The sequence below is a fragment of the Gossypium hirsutum genome, chromosome A06, assembly GCF_007990345.1.
Source record: "Gossypium hirsutum isolate 1008001.06 chromosome A06, Gossypium_hirsutum_v2.1, whole genome shotgun sequence".
Taxonomy (NCBI): Eukaryota; Viridiplantae; Streptophyta; class Magnoliopsida; order Malvales; family Malvaceae; genus Gossypium; species Gossypium hirsutum.
The window spans coordinates 2,639,596-2,659,044 of record NC_053429.1 but is presented as its reverse complement, the minus strand read 5'-3'; the positions used below and the strand labels follow the sequence as shown (position 1 = coordinate 2,659,044).

Genomic DNA, 19,449 nt, shown 5'->3' with positions numbered 1-19,449 from the left:
AGCAATGGAAGATACATGGAATGCACTAAATGGAAGATTTTTAACTAACATTGGTAACATTGGTAATTAAGTTATTTATTTTAACAATTAATTAAATTTTATTCGTTCATTCAACTATAATTTGATAGATATATTAAATTGAAGTTGATCATATATAAATTAATACCCCTCTTCTTGTTAAGATCATACACACATAAACTAATAAAATTTTATAGCTTCAATCATTACTGGTTCATGTAACAAAAGGGAAAAGGCCAAGAGGAAGAAACAAATTTATCACGGTATTTTTCCTCGACTCTGGTGGGCAATTCCAATTTTCTATTAAATAACTTTATTATTTGTGAAAATAATATTATTCTAAAGATCCTATAATTATTATTTATACAATATTAAATTTTGGTTTACATAAAATTAACATCATGAATTTTATACATGAAATTGCCAAAATTTCTTATTCATTTAATCATGTAGAACATATACTCGACACCTATCAAAATCATTTTCATCAATAAAGATATATCTTTGAACATTATCATGACTTCATCGCATAGAAAATGAAAAGTATGGGTCTTGAGTCTTCCCTTAACTAAAGAGACAGTAAACTCTAGCACGCAAAGGGAGTGGCTTGTTTGAGTTAGTGTATATAAACAACCCTAGTGTAATCCGAGGCTTTAAAATTCAGATTATGGTGCGCACGACATTCTTATCTCCACCTTGTTAATAATTGCAAAGAATAACAACAACAAATTTCTGATAATGATGTGAGAAATTTTACCATATTTGTGGCAATAGAAAACATTAATTTATCTTGCAATATCAATAAAGCCATTTTACCATATGGAAATTTTGGTTATAGTAAGAAAAATTATCAAGATTTAGGGTACTTAAAGGAGAAGAAAGAATTTTTAGTTAGATTTTTGTTATACAATTATAGTAAAACATATCATAATCTGATTTGATGTCCGACACAGGGTTTAACCCGAAAACTTATCTTATATATACATTTTTAAATGCCCTCTTTAGAAGAATGGTACTCTGAACACTCCACTTTATTATCTTTTTTTCTCTGCTTCTTCACCAAAACATTCTCTCTTATTTTCCATTTCTATCGATACCGTGTATTAATAATTATGTATGAAAATAAAAAGGTGGGATAAATAAATATGACTTTCATATTCATAAATGTTGATATTATATAATTTAATTTAGATAGTTACAGGTGACATGTCGCGTATACCTCATTTTGAATTACGAGAATCAATTTTTAACAGTAAAAATGAATAAATTTTTAACAAAAAGATTAATTTATTTTTTGATTTAACGTATAAAATTAATTTATTTTTTAAATAAAAGAGATAAAATGTAATATAGTGTTATTCTACTTTTAGTTATTAATGTATGATATATATTAATTCTTTTAATGTTGGAGATTTTCTTTTCCAATAATATCTAAATATTTTTCTTGATATCCCAGAAAAGCTATGACTTGATCCCTCAAGGGGTATGAAATCACCAACAACAGATAGACAAAAACATGAATACACATCTCTAGAACCAGGACTTCTCAGAGAGAAGAATCTCAATTTTTTACTTCAACGTGGCAAACACCAACAGCACCGCTCTAACTGGGAAGAAAAAGCATCACACTTTTCAACGCAATAAGACCACGTTTTATCGAAAACCCATCACACAATCAGCCACCTGTAAGTAGAAACCCCTCCAATCACATTCTTACTCATGATCCATCCCCCCCCCTTTGCATGCAATAGGAGACTAAGCCAATACCACGTGGAGCGACGACCCTCGAAATTAAACCGACAGAGAAACCCAAAGTGCCAAAAGTGTGCTGTTGTTGTGCCGTAATTTTGAAGGGTGGTGAGGGTGTCGAAGCCAAAATGAAATACTCACCAAACCAAACGCTGATAGGTGTAACAACGCATGGCCGCCAACGCCACATGTAGTTGTAAGTAGTAGTGACACACACAGGGGTTTTGATTGGTGTATGAGCGGTTCTAAACTTACGTGTGGGATCGATTTCAATGCCTTTGCTTTTCATTCTCATGCTATCTTTTGCTTTCCTATTGGTTGGTTTTTGACTCTGGATTGGTTGGATTTTGGTTTAGTTTATTGGTTTCGGATCATTTGGGTTTGAAATTTTTATATTATTTTATATTTTAAATTATTTTAAATTTAGATTATTTTATGTACGAATCATTCATGGCGAGTCCTTTAAGTTTGTCGATCGATTATTTAAGTCGTGTTTAGAATATTTTGAATTTTTTTATTCGAGTTTGAAACTTGAGTTTGAATTATATAAGTTATTTTTATTCTGAATTCGGGATCAATTTAGATTTAGATAATTTCATGTCAAATTATTGAGGAGTTAATTCAAAATGGATGGATTTAAGTTCTAAAATTTTCGAATTATTTTAGATTTTGTATCATTTTAAATTCAGATTAATTTTAATTTTTGGTCGGTTTAAATCATTTTCGACTTATTATTTAACAATTCTTATTTGTACTTATCATTTTAAATTTGGATCATTTAATATTCAAATTATTTTATATTCGAGTTGTGTTCATTTCTAATTCGGATATTTTTAAATTTTTTAAAACAATTCACACACCTTGAGTAAGAGCAAATCATTATCATAAACACACCAACTCGAATCCACGACATAGTCTAGAAGGTGAACACATAACTCGAATCCACGACATAGTCTACAAGGTGAACACTCATCATCATTAGTTCAACTTGGGTTTGAATTATTTTAAATTCGAGTCTAGCATAATTGGATTATTGGTTTTCTTTTAGTCATAATGATTTTGTTGGCCCTCTAACTTTACAGAAAAAAAATAGCTTTTCATTTAATTTTTTAACTCTTTTAGCTATTGAACTTATATTTTTTGTCAAATCAACCCAAAATAGATAAAAAGGTTAACATTTGTTCACTTTACTAACGTTAAATGTACACGGATTACCATGTGGATGACATTTCAATATTTAATTAATTTTTTAAAATTTAAAAGTATTAAAAATATTTTTTATACTTTTTATAATGATTTTTAATTTTTAAAAATCAATTAAATATTGACATGTTCTCCACATGGCAACCTACGTATATGCTACACCTGCAAAGTTAAAAAACGTTACATTTTCTATCTATTTCGGATGATTTAACATAAAACACAAGTTTAAGGGCTAAAAAGAGCAAAAATTAAATAGATGGTTAAAATGATTTTTTTATAAAATTAGAGGGCCGAATAAGTTATTATGTTTTTTAATTATGGTTTTTTTAATTATTAAGGAAAAGGGATTTGAATTGATTTGTGATGTGTTAGCATGCATGTACCTATTTGCTACTGCAAAATCCCACATGTCTGTATCTTCTTAAGCTCCTCAAACACGTACCCCATCATTCAAATATCCAAATGTCAACATCTCCCCCGACCTCTAAACTTGCTTTCAATTCATTGGCTAATTTTCTACTCTTTAAAACCACCCCCATCACCCCTCTTCCAATTCCATACCTTTTGAGTGTTCAAACATAAAGTTTGAGAGAAAAAAAAGTCACCACCATGATCAAGACCTTGAATCCTTATTCAGCTAAAACAGCTGAAATTATGTCTAGGTACCGTCCTATAGCTCCTAAACCTGAAGTGTTACCTGAAAACTCCATTGATGAAAGCTCAGCTATGTCTCAAAAGATGAGACAGTCACCTTGTTTGAGGAATTTATGGCCTCAGTTACAAGCTCGACCTAGTAGGAATAGAAAGAGAGGGAGAGGTACTGGCTTATCACCACCACCGCCAACAACAACAGCACTGAAAAGAGCAAGAACCCAATATTTCTTAGGGCTTTCTCCACCGCCGCCGCCGCCACCACCACCACCACCATCAACAACAAGTTTGGTCACACTCCCTCTTCTTCCATGTTTAAAGGTGGCTGCTCATGAAATACCGGAAGAGAAGGATTTTTTGAAGCAGCTCCAAGGTCTTCCTGTTCTTCCCACTAGTAGTCTTATAACACCTCAGCCAATTAGACCAGTGGGTAGTCTTATAACACCTCAGCCAATTAGACCAGTGGGTTCAACCATCATTGTTGGGTGCATTAATGAAGCACCAGCACCAGCAGCACCATTGCAAGCCCCTAAGAAACCAGAGGAGGTTGAAGATGATATAGAATCTGAGTCCATGCCAACAATTATATCTGATTCCAACAACAAAGTCAGGCTAGCAAACTCAGCTTACAAAGCCATGGTGGGTCAACCTGAATGTCCCTGGCTTGATTCCATGGTGAAAGGCAGTGAATGCAAAAGAATCTGTGGGGAAGTGATGCTTAATCTATCTAATTCAAGTGTGCCTGTTAAATCAAAAGGGTTCTCTTGTTGGGTGAGGATTGAATGGGGAAATGAAGGGAACAATAACAACAACAAAGGGTCGATCACAGCTTTTTGTGATGTAGTGAGATTATCTTGCCAGTCAAAAGACTATCTCTTCACATGGAGGTTCCATATACCCACCATAGGGAAAACATCTTAGTTTAGTTTCAATGTCTGAATTGCGAAAAATGTACAAAGTTTTTCTCTTTTTCTTTTACTGCAAAATGTAACCTTAACCAGTTCGTACTATATGCAGGTACAAATGTCACAAATATATCTAGCATATAGTGTAGTAGTTTTTTGTCAGTATCTTTTGTGTATAGATATGCTATGAGAAGCTTTTAGTACTATTCTATATATGTACTTCTTCAACTTTATTGTTACTATCATATAGGAATTTGCAATTTGATCCTTAGTTTATCATTTATCAGCTCTTTTTTACATGAAGTATATGATGTATCAAATAAGAATATTGATATTGGTATACTGTTTTAAGCTCTGGTATTTCCTCCATGTACTGATTCGTTTATAACTTGGTGTCATCTTTTGCTGTAATTTAACTCACGGGTACTCACCAGAAACATGAACAGGTAGGCAACCGTGAACTGCTAACCATAAACTTCGATTGGGCCCTCTGAACATGAGAACATGAACTGGTAGGCAACCATAAATCCATGTTTATCTTAAGCAAAACATTTCACTTTCAATTAGGCATTTGGTATGCAATTTATGTTTCAGTTTATACCCTTGCCTTCTACCTCTTTTATGCAAACATTGGAAAATTACAGTGCAAGATTTTCCCTCTTTGAAACTAGAAGTAATAATACAACAAGCATTGACAGACTCAATAGTATATATACTATAAGAGACTCAAAGTAGGTCTTGTGGCATCCCATTTAAGTATACTACAAGATGCTGCACAGTATAGCATTTCAACAAAAACAAAAACCAGACACAGTAAAAACATATATGATAATATAGAAGAAAAGAAAACTAAAACACCATTGATGACAGAGATTTTAAGATTCAGCAGCAACTTCAGTTCCAGCCTTCTCGCGATCGCCTTCGAGCTGGCTTAAGTTCCCTTTTTCCTTAATGAGTTGACCATGGTGGTGCTTGCAGTAAAGTCTACCTTCATGTGCTATATAATTTGAAGGGCTTATAACACATCCTCCATGTGTGCATTTGAAACAACTCTTGTGGTAAGGGGTACCATTCACTGTAACCTTTTAGACAAATCAAAAACATTATTTTTTACCGTTTATATGTATACTAGGTAAAAGTATAGTAGTATAGTATCATGGACACCCCTCCATTAGGATTCAATTGCATTTTGTCCTGTTACTAAAAAATTGAGTAAATTAGTCTCTTTACCTTATATTAAAGAGTAAATTGATCATTTCTGTTAAAAATTCTTTTCATTTCTATTGTTAAAAACTTGTATAACTGATTGAATAACCAGACAACTACTCGTGATCTGTCATGTGTACCTTATGCTGACATACGAGATCAATTTTTAACAATAGAAATAGATAAAATTTTTAACAAAATGACTAATTTATCCTTTGATCTAATATACATGGACTAATTACCCATTCTTTTAGTAGAAAGAGACAAATACAATCCGACTCCTAATAAAATGATTACCATGTCAAATGCTGAAACATCATAGGATAATGTTTACCCTCTCAGTTGGATACACTGTGTTTTTACAGCCAACACATTTATCTCTTGTTCCACCAAACATGCCTGATACTTTAGTAGCTATTGGTTTCTACACAAAGAAAGTTCATATAATCATGAAAATTTACATATAAGGACTTGTATATGTAAAAAGCAAGGTAAATATACCTGAAAAGCCCCTCTATTATGGAGACCTGATCAAATTAGTCACTATTATTAAATAGATAAACTTAGTCTCTGTATAACAAAGTTAATATTTTAAAGTATTTATGGTTCTATAAAATAAAATATTTTTGTTTGGAATTGAAGTACAATTAAATAATAATTTTTGAGACATTTTTTATTCAGTAAATGTTAATTATATCACAACTTGGAGATAAAACTACCATGGTGACTCGTGTATTAGGAACTGGATTGCATTTTGTCTCCTCTACTAACAAATGAGTAAATTAGTCTAAGTATGTTAGGTCAAAGAGCAAAATAGTCCTTCTGTAAAAATTTCTTCCAATTCTACGATTAAAAACTGGTCCTTACATGTCAACATACTGATTATTTCATCAACTACGCCAGTTTTTAATAGTAGAAATCAATAAAATTTTTAACAGAAATGATCAATTTGCTCTTTAATCTATAATACAGGGTTAATTTACCCATATTTCAAGTAAATGAGGCAAAATGCAATTTGGCTCCTAGTACAAGGGTCTTCATGGTACTTTCACCCAATTTGAACTTATTTTATTTTTTTAATAGTATAAGGATTAAATTGATCCATTTAATAATAGAGGGACTAATTTGATTTAGTCCCTATAATACAGGGACCTCTCAAGTATTTTAACCTAATAAGCAGGCATAGTATAGCTTCTTCCATGTAATTTACCTCACCATCAACTGGTTTTTCTGGCTTTGCAATCTTCGGTGTACCTATGAAAGACAATTGAAAATTGAACTTGAAAAAATCAACTAGATCTATTCAAAATCATACCATTTTGAATCTATTTGAAATATATATATATAAAAAAAGAAACCCAGAATTTTTATACCTTCAAAACTTTTCTCAAGACTACCAGTTCTTTTGAAAAGTTGATCAAAATGAGGCCTGCAATACAAGACTCCTTCAAAGGAATTGTAGTTGCCAAGCTGCAAAATGAGAATGAGATGTGTATGTCAATATTGATTTTGATGAAAAGACTTCATGGTTTAAATTATTACTTTCCAGTCCTCCACTGGCAAATTGACAATATTATGACATAATTTATCATACCAACACATCATGTATTGAACCATTACTTACCTTCAAAGTACCTTTGCAGTGATGGCACCTAAAACAAGCCTTGTGATAAACCCTGTTATCAGCTGTTAATTTATCGACCAAATACACAGTTTTGTCACAAGCCATACATTTCTGGGTTGTTCCTGCAAATGCCATGGTTGGGTTCTTTTGATAATATTCCCTTTCTCTTTGCAATTTGTTGTTTTGATGGGGAGTGAAGAAAAAATAGAAGAAGATAAGGGAAGGGATGATGGAGAAATGGAGCAATTTAGATTGAGGGGGACCAAAATGCAGGTGTATAATTTTAAAGGATCTTTTTGCTAATTCATTTTTTATCCAATCTTTAAGCACATTACTACCATTCTCTCTAGATATTTTTATATATCGATTAATATTTCGCACACTCGAAATTAAATAGATAACATGTCCTTGTCTGATTCAATGACAAAGAATAGAATTATATAATGTTAATGTATTTAATGTGAATTTATCATCTCTCTCTTCGAATGGATCTGAATTAATCTACTTGTTGAGAGATACATAGTACAAAGTAGCTTAAATTTCTTGGGTATAATGATAAATTTAGTTTTTAATATTTATATTTTTTATTAATTTCATCTTTTTTTTAGTTAAATTTGGCCCTCGTCTTTTTAAAAATAGTCGAATTTTACCATCAATTTTTTAAAAAAGAATTAATTTAATTTTTTAACGAAAATATGGACTAAAACTTTAAATTTTTAAACATAGAAATCCATATGGCAATCCATGTCTTTTCTACTAATTCTTTTGATTTTTTTAATATTCTTATAAAATTTAAAGTATTTATTGACGTGGCATATAAAATAAATAGTGTCATGTCAACATGAAACACATGTAGACTGTCACGCGAACTATCATATCAATATTGTTAAAAAAATGTTTTAAGCAATACATTCATTAAAAAAATAATTTGACTCTTTATAAATAATTAATAATTAAATTTAACTTAAAATAAATAAAAATTAAATTAATAAAAAATATAAACGTTGAATATTAAATTTATTATTATACTGATTTACTAAAAGAATTAACCTGGATGGAACTTTAGTGAATTATTTGAAGCAATGATTTAGGTGATGTGAAGGGTTGATGTCATATCAACAGTAGTTCAATTCTATCCTACCATTGTGGAGCTACTTTGCCTTAAATCACCCAGACATAAAAGCAATGTAGGAGCTTCAGTTGTACGCTAAAAGTATATATTCGAGTTTTTAATAGTTGTCATACAAATTATGGGTATAGGACAGATGTTGAGTCTAGTGTTAAATTTTTTTGACAGTGGTAAGTTTGAATGGATGATTGAGTGTAGTGTTATAATATTTAATTTTATTTTTATCATTGTTTTTAAATTAACCGTAAATAAACACACTGTTCATTTAAATTCACCTTAAATCTTTATTCAATTTCTGTTAATTTTATTATCTATAAAAAAAATATAAATTCGAGCATATTAAAATATATTTATGATTCTATTTAAATATTTTAACTGATTAGATATTAATTTAATCCATACTCATCGTAATTATTGAAATTAGTTGGACAAAAACTTTGACTTTTGGTTCAAGAATTTGGGGACCCTATGAAATGCCAGCCCACACTATCCAATATGCTTAGCTGTCCTCTCCTGCTTTAACCCCAATGATATTTTTCTCCCATTCTAAGCCAATGACATAGTTTCAAAGTTGAATATTTTTTTAATTCTAAGTATAGATATGTGTTCGAGATTTAAAAAAATTAAAGTTTTGAGAATTAATTATTGTAATTAAAAATTTAAAAATTAAGAATTTTTTTTATGTAAATGTTTTAGTTTAATTATTATTGTCGTTGCTGGTAATATTCATTACAATTTGTTAATTTAGCGTGTGCATTTTTCGTCAATTATATATTACATCATATGAAGATAGTTTAATCTATGAATAAAGTTAGATAAATTTTGATAGGAAATACTAAGATTGGGTTGAGAATTTTAAAATCAAAATAGTAAAACGGCTTAACTTTTTAAGTAAAAGAGCTAAATCTCAAATGTTATCGAAGTTCAGGGATTGATAGCATACTTTAACCAAAAAATAATTTATTCTATTGTTAGTTGTTAGATGTAGGGATGAACGTTTGATCGAATTGAGTGAAAAAATTTCGAGTTCATCGAGTTCACGAGTCTTATTTTATCATCTTAACTCAATTTGAATTTTTTTCAACTCGGGTCGAGTGAAATCAAATTAAAGTCGAATCGAATCGAGTGAAACTGTTTGAGTTAAATTAAAAAATTAAACATATCAAATAAAAATATTGTTACAGTATAACTAATTTCATGTTAGAACACATAAATTTAAAACTATATATATTTAAAAAAAAATTCAAAGCAAAAAAAAATACTTAAGTATGCCAAATTTGAATAATTAATTAGTTCCCTAATATTATCATTTTAGAATATTTTTAAAATCTTAACTTTTTTTATATAATTTTTAGAATTTTAAAAAATTTATAAATATTTTAAATTTTTAAATTTTTTTTGAATTTTTTTTTTGTAACTTTTGTTGAGAGAGACCAATTTGCTTATTTTCAAAGTTGATAGGGACCAAAAATGTATTTGACCAATATGTTATTCGAATTGTGAAATTCAACTCGACTCAAGTTCGAATAACTTGATTCGATTAACTCAAAATTTGATTTTTTTTTATTTTTTCGAATTGAATCGAGTTTTACTCACCTCTAATTAAATGAACCAAAACTCGATGACACATACCACAACAGTAAATGCGCATGCCATATCACCATTTAAAAAAAAAGACAATTAAATTATTCGATAAAATCAACGAAAAAAAAGGTAATCTTAAGATTAAAAATAAATATTTTGAAAAGTAAAAAGATTAAAAATACGAAACAATGTAAAAACATTATATTTCAAAAATATACATTTTATAGACCTAATTTTCCTCATTGCCCTATATGCATAGCCCTACCTAGAACAAACATGTTGCTTAATAATACAATTGAGCCCACATATTTCTTCATAAAGGGAATTTGGTTAAGTTCACTCCCCTTTGAACCAAACTACCAAAAAGAAAAAATTTCCATAGATTTTGATGTGAATGGTTGGCAAATTTGCAATGCATTACAGCTTGTAATAATCATGGACCTTATTTGTGAACCCATGTGCCTGAACCACTGGTTGGACCACCTTTGCTTTATTGTCATTGGGTCCAAGAACCTGATCTTTAACCATGAGCCTAGGGGCCACTTGCTAGCCTTGCTTCCTTGTTTACCATTGTGTGATTGAAGATGATGAAAATTAGGTTGGGCAAAAAAATCGAATATTTGAATTGCGGTGTATAAAGGTAAAATATTGTGAAAGTTTTGTAATTAGAGTTTGATTGTAAAAAATAAGTAAATTAATTTAATACATTACGTTAGTTTTTTTTTAAAAATTTTAATAATTTTTATTGTTAAAACCGATCTATGTACATCGCCATAAATTATAAATTATATGCCATTTGTTTTTGGTTATTCTATCGGTATACTAATTTTTAACAATACAAATGGTTATTCTGTAAGCATACTAATTAAGATATTATTTATGAAAAAGAAAATACAAAGGATTGGAGTTTGGAAAGAAATATTTTTAGGGAATTTTTAAATCAGTTTTAAATTTTTAATTCATTTATGATTGACATTTAATTTGAATATTGTTATTTAATTTTGAATCCAAATTACTTAAAATTATTTGTTGAATATCTGAATTCAGTTAGTTGAAAAGATTTTTTTTAAATAAAAATTTTATAAAAAGTTAAGTGGATAAAAATTTTAATTCAATTGATGAAATAAACCAAATATCAAAGCTTTTAGAAATTATGTGGTTGAACTAGTCAAACCATTGATTTTCAATTCGATCAGTTCATCTAGTTTAATTGAATAAATTATTATAAGAATAGAATTAGAAAAAAACTACTAGTCCAACCTTTTATTCTAGACCAGTACCCCGTTCAATTATCGATCCAACCGGTTCAATATGATTTTGAAAAATAGGAGCAAACCATTGTGAAGACAAATACAAAAAAAGGAAAAAAATGATGATTGGAGGAATTGAATTGATTTATGATTTATTATTATTATTGTTATTGTTTTACGAGTAATATTTTCTCAAATAAATACAAAATAAGGTCAAAAGGTTGTTTCAAAAGGTGGGAGCGTTCGGGCAAAAATATAAGTTCATAAATAGATTCGAACAAAAATAATACTCGTTTTCTAAACAGGCTGGGTATTAGGCCTGTTCAAATCACGTTTATACTTTTTTTGTATTATCAATTTGTTGAGAAACATTTATTTTATTACTTTTACTGTATTTGATGTATTATATTTTTTAAATTTGTTTTTATATAAAAATGATCTAAAAAAATTATTATGGTTGGGTAGGGTCAGACTCGATTTTGGTTTTTTTAATATAGGTCGAATTTGGGTAAAATTTTAAGTTTATTTTTCGAGCCTAACCCGGGCTTAGAAAGAGGACCTAAAATTCTGCATTGATCCGACCCGGCCATATGAATTCTATATTGGGCTACTAGACCTGATCATGGATCAAGCCACCTATTTAGGCCCGAATGTCCACCCGAAAAGTAGAGGGTTTTGATAAAAATGTAGAGCCAAAGATGGGCTTTGATTAAAATAATAGGCCCATTTTTCAATCTGTCCGGACCTCATGTAAGAAAATTTTGGGCCTGTTTTCACACGCCTGCCTACCCTTTCTTTTCCTTTCCTCTTCAGCCGACTCCCCCAATTTCTAATCCCTGACATCTAATTTCTAAAACCCTAACGAAATAACTTTCCCTTCTCCACTCCAACACCCACCGGCCACCACCACCATCGTTCACCAGTCAGGCAGTCACCACCAATCCACCACACACCCTCTGGCGACTTTATAGTTTTAATACGGATCGAGCGAGCAAGCTTGCCATTTCTTTCTGAAGCGTTTCAAGTTTTAAGACGTCTCACTTTCAGCTCACGTTTCAGAGCAGGTGAATTTCAAAATCCTTTTTTTTTTCATTAATTTTGATTTTCTTTTGGTAAATGGAGGCATTTCAATGATAAGCTTGAGAGAACTAATATTGGCCTTACCTTCATTTTTTTTCAGTTTTTTTCTAATCTGTTGTGCACATTTAATGTTAAATTTCTTTCTTATTTTTTCATGTAGCTATTGTTACTTTAACCACTGTTTGGTTTCCGAGAAAACCGAGGAACTTAATTACCAATTTTCACTTTGTTCCTTTTTCTGTCTGAACTGAGTTATTTATTTGGAGATTAAGCGGTTAAAGCTTTTCTTTGTTCTTTTATTACTTTAGAAGGAATTTTCTTTTGTTTACTCTTTTTGTTGTTGAGGATGAAGACAGTGTTGAGATCCTATACTTTAATGGCCCATAAATCTGAGCAAAAACTTGATATTTTTGGTTAGCAATCTGAAAATATTTCTTTTATTAAGAATAAACTCATGAGCATCGAAGTAGATACGAAAACACCTACTTCTTTTTCCCTTAAAGTGTTTGGAATTCTTGCATTGCTATTATTATATTTAAATTTGTTTTATATAATAAAATAATCTAAAAATTTGTTTACTAAAAGTTCCTCTTTTCTTCTTTACTGAAAATCAGCTACCTTTTTTCTTGTAGGAAAACCCTTCGAATTAAGATGGTGTTTGGGCAAGTTGTGATTGGTCCACCTGGATCAGGAAAGACTACTTACTGTAATGGCATGTCTCAGTTCCTCAAACTTATTGGAAGGTTTCTGAATTTTGCTTTTATGCTCAGATGTTTAGATATATTTTTATTATAGCAAAAAAATTGACTGTGCCCATGCTTTATTTTTGTAGGAAAGTTGCTGTAATCAATTTGGATCCGGCCAATGATTCGTTACCGTATCCTTTTAATCGAAAATTTTGAGTTGTGATGTTTTTCATTGTCTTGAATGTTTGATCTTATATGAACTTTCCTTGACATGAATGTAGTTATGAGTGTGCTATCAATATTGAGGATCTCATAAAACTAAGTGATGTTATGACAGAACATTCTTTGGGGCCTAATGGAGGTGTACTTTTGTTTTGCTCTCTTGGTTAATGTTTTTTTGCTTTTAGTCTATGATTGTATAAAAGGGATTCCAAAATTTCGGTTGGATAAATCATAAAATGAGTAAAACAGGCAAGTGATATCCGTATAAGTGGCCTAAAGATGTTAATGACTATGCACTTATGCAGTATTTGCTGGTTTATTGTGGGATAGAAAAATGCATATAAATTGTGCTAATGGTCGTTAGGCTCTAGTTCCGGTTCGATTTCCCTATGGCATCTAATGTATATTTTTCATGTGCAATCAAGAACCTTAGATGCCAGTTCTTTAAATATTTCTTAAAGATCTTAGTGACTATGCATTTACACAGTATCTGCTGGATCGTTGTGGGATAGAAAAGTGCATATAAATTGTGTTTATGGTCGTTATGGCTTGAGTTCCTGTTTGATTGTCGTATGGTATCTAATGTATATTTTTCATGTGCAATCAAGAACCTTAGGTTCCAGTTCTGTTAAATATTTCCTAAATATCTTAGTGATGATGCAGTTATGCTGTATCTGCTGGTTTGTTGTGGGATACAAAAATGCATATAAATTGTGTTTATGGTCATTATGTCTCTAGTTCTGGTTCGATTGTTGTATGGTATCTAATGTATATTTTTTATGTACAATCAGGTCTTGTCTATTGTATGGATTATTTAGAGAAGAATATCGATTGGCTGCAGTCTAAACTGGAACCTCTTTTGAAAGGTCTGTATCTATTGCCTTCTCTTCATTTCACAAGTTTAGGCACTCGGTTTTGTTTCATAAATACCATATTGTGCATGGAAGACCATTAGGATTTCTCAAAAAGGGATGATATGCACAAGGCTTTGAGCTTGTCTTTCACGTGGAGCCTTACGATTGAACAGTTGAATATTTTGCTTTTGTGTTTGTGGTTTTGACTTTCTCTAGGAAAACCCAACAATAGGAACATTTACAAGGGAGTAGCCTTGATATTATGCAGCGATTTGTAGGCTATTGTGCTTATTGCTGATAAATTTTCTAATTTTTTTTATAATTTGCAGATCACTATCTTCTTTTCGATTTTCCTGGCCAGGTTGAACTATTTTTCCTTCACTCGAATGCCAAGAATGTAGTCATGAAGCTTATTAAAAAGTTGAATCTTAGGGTATGCTTCTATCTTTTCCTCTTGTAGGGTGCTGACAGTAAAGGTGATTTCCGGGTGTTATTCCGATGTTAGAACCGTAGAAAACCGAGTTAATTTATTTTATGCAGTTGACTGCTGTACATTTAGTCGATGCCCACCTATGTAGTGACCCGGCGAAGTATGTCAGTGCTTTGATTCTCTCGTTATCTACCATGTTGCACTTGGAGCTGCCACATGTCAATGTCCTCTCTAAGATTGACTTAATTGAAAGCTATGGAAAGCTCTGTGAGTATGCCGGAACTGTTTTAATTATGTTACACGCCTCAGAATGGTAGCACTCGTGGTTATTCATCTTATCTTCGGATGTGATGCAGCTTTCAATCTGGATTTCTACACGGATGTCCAAGATTTATCGTATTTACAGCACCATCTTGACCAAGATCCCCGCTCTGCCAAGTTTAGGTTTGTTATTGAGACCTGTTTATTTTTGCATTTTTCACTATGCATGAGACACAAATGTTTCTCCTTTTGATAAATATACATCATACGAGGTTTTGCTTACAAGTTTAAACTTTTGCTTTTGAAAATCCTTAATGGGGGTTTGTTATCGAGGTTTTTCACTAATTTCTTCTTACAGAAAACTTACAAAGGAGCTTTGCGATGTAATTGAAGACTTCAGTATTGTCAATTTCACAACCTTAGATATTCAGGTATGCCGGGAACTATTTCTTTCTCGAGTTATATCATTCAACTATGCTTCATTTTATAGTTTTTACTCTGTTAATCGGATTTCCCCTTTTAGGATAAGGAGAGTGTTGGGAATCTTGTGAAACTTATCGATAAGAGCAATGGATACATATTTGCCGGTATAGATGCCAGTGCGGTTGAATTCAGCAAGATTGCAGTACGACAAGTTGATTGGGATTATTACAGATATCCTTCTCATCTATCGTTTAATTCTCTTTATTTATATAACATGTGATAATCTACCTAACATCGTGAAATACCTTATCGATACATTAGCAAGTTTTTCTTAATGAATCGGTTCACAGCTGCTGCGGTACAGGAGAAGTACATGAAGGACGATGAAGATTTCGATAATGATGATTAACGATGCCTTGTGATGGGATCACGAATTGAGTGAGTTGCCACCTTCAATATGCCTTCTTTTTACCTTGTTTATATGTGAATTTTATGAATCCAGGCTCGATAACCTCAAGTTTATACACCTTTCGATGTTCTTATCTTATTCTAAACTAGTTCTCAAACTTTTGAAACGTTTTTTTTCAGACTTAAAAGTATCAATATTTAAAATATATAAATCAAATTGTAAACTCGTGTGTACTTATTACATGAATCGCTTAGATATGATATCTTCTAAAAAAGTGTTGACTTTTATCAACACATTACATCAAAGTTGTCAATGCGGTATGTATATATTTGTTTGCAATTTGATCCATGTGTTTTAAATTTGCTCTATGTTAAGTCCAAACATGCAATTAATGCTTCCATTATAACGTTCTTGAAGTTTAGAGATCATTTAGAAATTGGACAATTGTTTAGGGATGTTTAGTGGAATTAATCCTTTACAATGAATTCAATGTGGATATGGTCACCATTAACGACATGGTCATTGTCTTACCATATGACCTTTGAAGGTTTATTTATTTATATATATATATAGCACGTGATTCGCAAGTATTTATTTCATTTTTTTGACTAGTTTGTTTTTCTAAAAGAAAAATCTCTAAATAGATATCCATTCTTTGAATAATTGCAAGAAAAATCCAAACATTTGGCAACTGTTGACATCGTATACTCGTACTAATTTAATAGGAAATTTACAGATTTATCATAATTCATACTATTCTTATCATATTTTTTTCCCCTCAATGGCATACTTTCTTTTATTATAATTATTATAATTATAATAATAAGTCCTTTGTTCCAAATTCTAGAGTTTCTCAACTAGAACGTGTTAATAATTACATTACAATTTAATAAAAGGGTTAGTTTCACTATATGTGCTTAAAGTATGGTTTAAATTTCAAATTGGCCTTCAAACTTTCAAATGTTTTAATTAAGTTCTTTAAGTCCCTTGGTAGTTTGGGCGTTGAATGTCATTTCTAATCAACTGTGGAATATATTTAAAATATGTGAATCAAATGGTAAAAAAAATGTACTTATCACATGAATATCTTGAATTTGACATGTTAACTTTTAAGATTTTTATTGACGATGTCTGCAATTCTAAACACGTTAGATTCAAGACATTTATGATTGATACGGTATTGTTATTTTAAAATGTTAGAAATTTTCAGAGTTTGAAAACTAAATTAGAATATGAATCATAGTTTGAGGACCAACCCTAATAATAATTCCACTATCACTGCACTTTATTTTGTATAATATGTCAAAATCTTTAGCCTTCATAAATAATTAATTTATAAAGGTACACCATTTTATTCCTATTCATTCTTTCCGACACTAAATAAAGTTGTACACAAACTAGATGTCAAACCATACTGTAATCCACGACGAAGCTTCCATTTACTCGCAAGTTTCAAATCATTAAATTTGACTGAGTTGGATACATGACTTAATGATCACACTGCAAATTAACAGTAGGGTCAATTACATCCCACGATCTCAAACTATAGTTTAAATTTCAAATTGGTTCATAAACTTCGAAATATTTTAATTGAGATCATAAAATATCAGTATTATATCAATTAGATTTTGTCAATTTAGTCATTAGGTTTAAATGTATAATACCAGTTCAAGTCTATCACGGAACATATCTAAAACATGTGGATTAAAGGTATCTTAGACGTAACGTGTTAAAAATAGTAATATTAGAATTTATGATTGACGTATTTATAATTTGATTAATGCATTTAAAATATGTTTCACCTCATATTTGAGTTATCGTTTAATACTCAAGCTAATGTTTAGACTGACGAACAATAAGAATACTTTAGAGACTCAATAAGAACATTTTGAAACTAAAGGACCAATTGAAAACATAAATCATAATTTGAGGACCAATCTAATAATAACTCTGCATCACTACGTCACTCTTTTGATTAAAAGTCAATACAAATCCACCTCTTCGCCAAGCAAATACAAAGTCAAAATCTGTAGCCGCAATAAATAAATAAAAATTATAAAAAGGTGAAACATTTTATTTACATTTATAGTCTCCAACCCTAATTAAAACAAGAGGAAGATTCCATTTTACTCGCAAGAATTTCATCTTTTTGCTTTATTTTGACCAAGTTGATACAAAATTTAATATTTAAGTCCCAAAGTCCTCCATTTCTCTTTTTCAATCAAACAAATCCCCCTTCAAAAAATCCTCATTAACCCAAAATTTTCAAATGTTTCATCCATTGATCTGTGGAGCTTCTAATCATCAAGAAAATGCTGATTCTGATCATAAAAGCCATAACAAAGACAACAACAAGAACCCATATTCCGACCGCGGTCTCGACAAGTTTTCTGCACTTTTATCCGAGCTTGAAGACAAGAAACAAAAGATCTATTTACAAACAGGTTCTCGAGACATATCCATGGTTCGTTTCATGTACAAAGATTCAACAGATTTTGTCCCTGTCGTTGTAAAGCTCAAAGACAAAGAACCAAAGCCAAAACCTGTTGAAACCAAACAACAAGAACAAGAAGCATGGGATCATAAGCATTCAATGGAAACCTTAAGTGAAGCCAAAGATGTAATGAAGAAGATATCAAGATTACAACCAGACAAGCAGAAGAACAAAAATGGGTTTTCATGGAAGCGACCATATTTTTATTTACCAACATTTTTTGTGTTGGTTTTGGTGTTATTAGTGTTCTTTGGAAGATCGGTTTCGATATTGGTAACTTGTGTTGGATGGTATATGGTTCCTACAATACAAGGAGGGAATTACAGTCATGTAAGAAGAGGAATAATGAAGAAGAAGAAGAAAGATCATGTAAGAAAATTGAGCAATGAATCTGAGGTTGTTCGAAGTAAGTCTTCATCTCCTGTTCGTGATTACCATAAGAAAAGCTGATTATGTTATGTAATTATTCTTTTTTGCTTTTGGCTGTGTTTTTGGTGTTGGATTGAAGGATTCAATTCATTCTTTTGACTGTAACTTGAATTTGATAATGGGAGCTCTGCCCTAAACAACTGTTGGATTTTAGTCAAGAAAATTCTAGATTTAGTTTTGAATATTTTGAAGTTTTAATTTCGTCCTTTTAAAGTTTAAGGTTTAATCCTTTGACTTTTAATTTAGTGTATCTTGGTATTGTATAATATTATTAATACTTTCAATCTGATTAACTATTTAGGGTTTGAATCAGGTAATTATTTTTATATCAGGGTTTGAATATTTTTCTAAGTTAAGCCTTGAGCTTGACAATTATTCTTATATTGAAGTTTTAATTTTTTTTTTGTTCAAGTTAAGTGGCAATCTAAAATTAGATGTGCTACATAACAATCGATTCAAAAGAAGAAAAAAAATAATATTCCACCATAACAATCAATCTAAACATATAAACAATCAATTTTTGGGAGGGCTATAGTATAAATACAAAGGAGAAAATTGCAAAAATCAAACCTTTGGGGACGTACTTATATTTTTGGGAGAATCATAGTATATCTACTAGGCTCCGCCATTGTTCAAGTTAGTTCCTAATAGTTTTAGATAAACCCTAAAGTTCAGCCTTGGGAATAATTATCAAGTTCAAGAATTAACTTAGATAGAAAAAAGTTTAAGCCCCAATATGAGAATAGTTGTTTAATTTAGGCCCCTAATGTGGGAATAAATGCTAATTTCAAAATCTAACTTAGACAAAAAAAATTAAAGTTCTAATATAAAAATAATTATCC

The 19,449-nt window shown here is 30.7% G+C and overlaps 4 protein-coding genes across 5 annotated transcripts; 3 read left to right on the top strand and 1 right to left on the bottom strand.

The window, feature by feature from the left end:
* The first annotated feature begins 3,454 nt into the window (after nucleotides 1–3,454).
* LOC107930615 (myb-related transcription factor, partner of profilin) lies at nucleotides 3,455–4,739 on the top strand. The gene has a single exon (XM_016862288.2). The coding sequence runs from the start codon at nucleotides 3,580–3,582 to the stop codon at nucleotides 4,540–4,542; it is 963 nt and encodes a 320-aa protein (XP_016717777.2). The 5' UTR covers nucleotides 3,455–3,579; the 3' UTR covers nucleotides 4,543–4,739.
* A 478-nt stretch (nucleotides 4,740–5,217) lies between these two features.
* Nucleotides 5,218–7,760, bottom strand: LOC107930616 (LIM domain-containing protein WLIM1). Of its 2 annotated transcripts, XM_016862290.2 has the most exons (5): nucleotides 7,357–7,760; nucleotides 7,106–7,202; nucleotides 6,943–6,986; nucleotides 6,067–6,156; nucleotides 5,218–5,608 (listed from the first exon to the last, which is right to left on the bottom strand). In XM_016862290.2, the coding sequence occupies exons 1-5, from the start codon at nucleotides 7,489–7,491 to the stop codon at nucleotides 5,402–5,404; spliced, it is 573 nt and encodes a 190-aa protein (XP_016717779.2). In that variant the 5' UTR covers nucleotides 7,492–7,760; the 3' UTR covers nucleotides 5,218–5,401. The 2 variants fall into 2 exon arrangements, with proteins under 2 accessions (XP_016717779.2, XP_040970780.1); XM_041114846.1 differs by lacking the exon at nucleotides 6,067–6,156.
* Nucleotides 7,761–12,092: 4,332 nt separating this feature from the next.
* On the top strand, nucleotides 12,093–15,907 carry LOC107930626 (GPN-loop GTPase QQT1). The gene is made up of 11 exons (XM_016862298.2): nucleotides 12,093–12,383; nucleotides 13,032–13,142; nucleotides 13,232–13,276; nucleotides 13,367–13,446; nucleotides 14,099–14,173; nucleotides 14,491–14,594; nucleotides 14,702–14,858; nucleotides 14,948–15,035; nucleotides 15,211–15,283; nucleotides 15,376–15,506; nucleotides 15,624–15,907. The coding sequence occupies exons 2-11, from the start codon at nucleotides 13,051–13,053 to the stop codon at nucleotides 15,682–15,684; spliced, it is 906 nt and encodes a 301-aa protein (XP_016717787.1). The 5' UTR covers nucleotides 12,093–12,383; nucleotides 13,032–13,050; the 3' UTR covers nucleotides 15,685–15,907.
* A 1,882-nt stretch (nucleotides 15,908–17,789) lies between these two features.
* LOC107930560 (uncharacterized) lies at nucleotides 17,790–18,938 on the top strand. The gene has a single exon (XM_016862225.2). It carries the CDS (start codon nucleotides 17,954–17,956, stop codon nucleotides 18,626–18,628), a length of 675 nt encoding a protein of 224 aa, XP_016717714.1. The 5' UTR covers nucleotides 17,790–17,953; the 3' UTR covers nucleotides 18,629–18,938.
* Nucleotides 18,939–19,449: the final 511 nt, after the last annotated feature.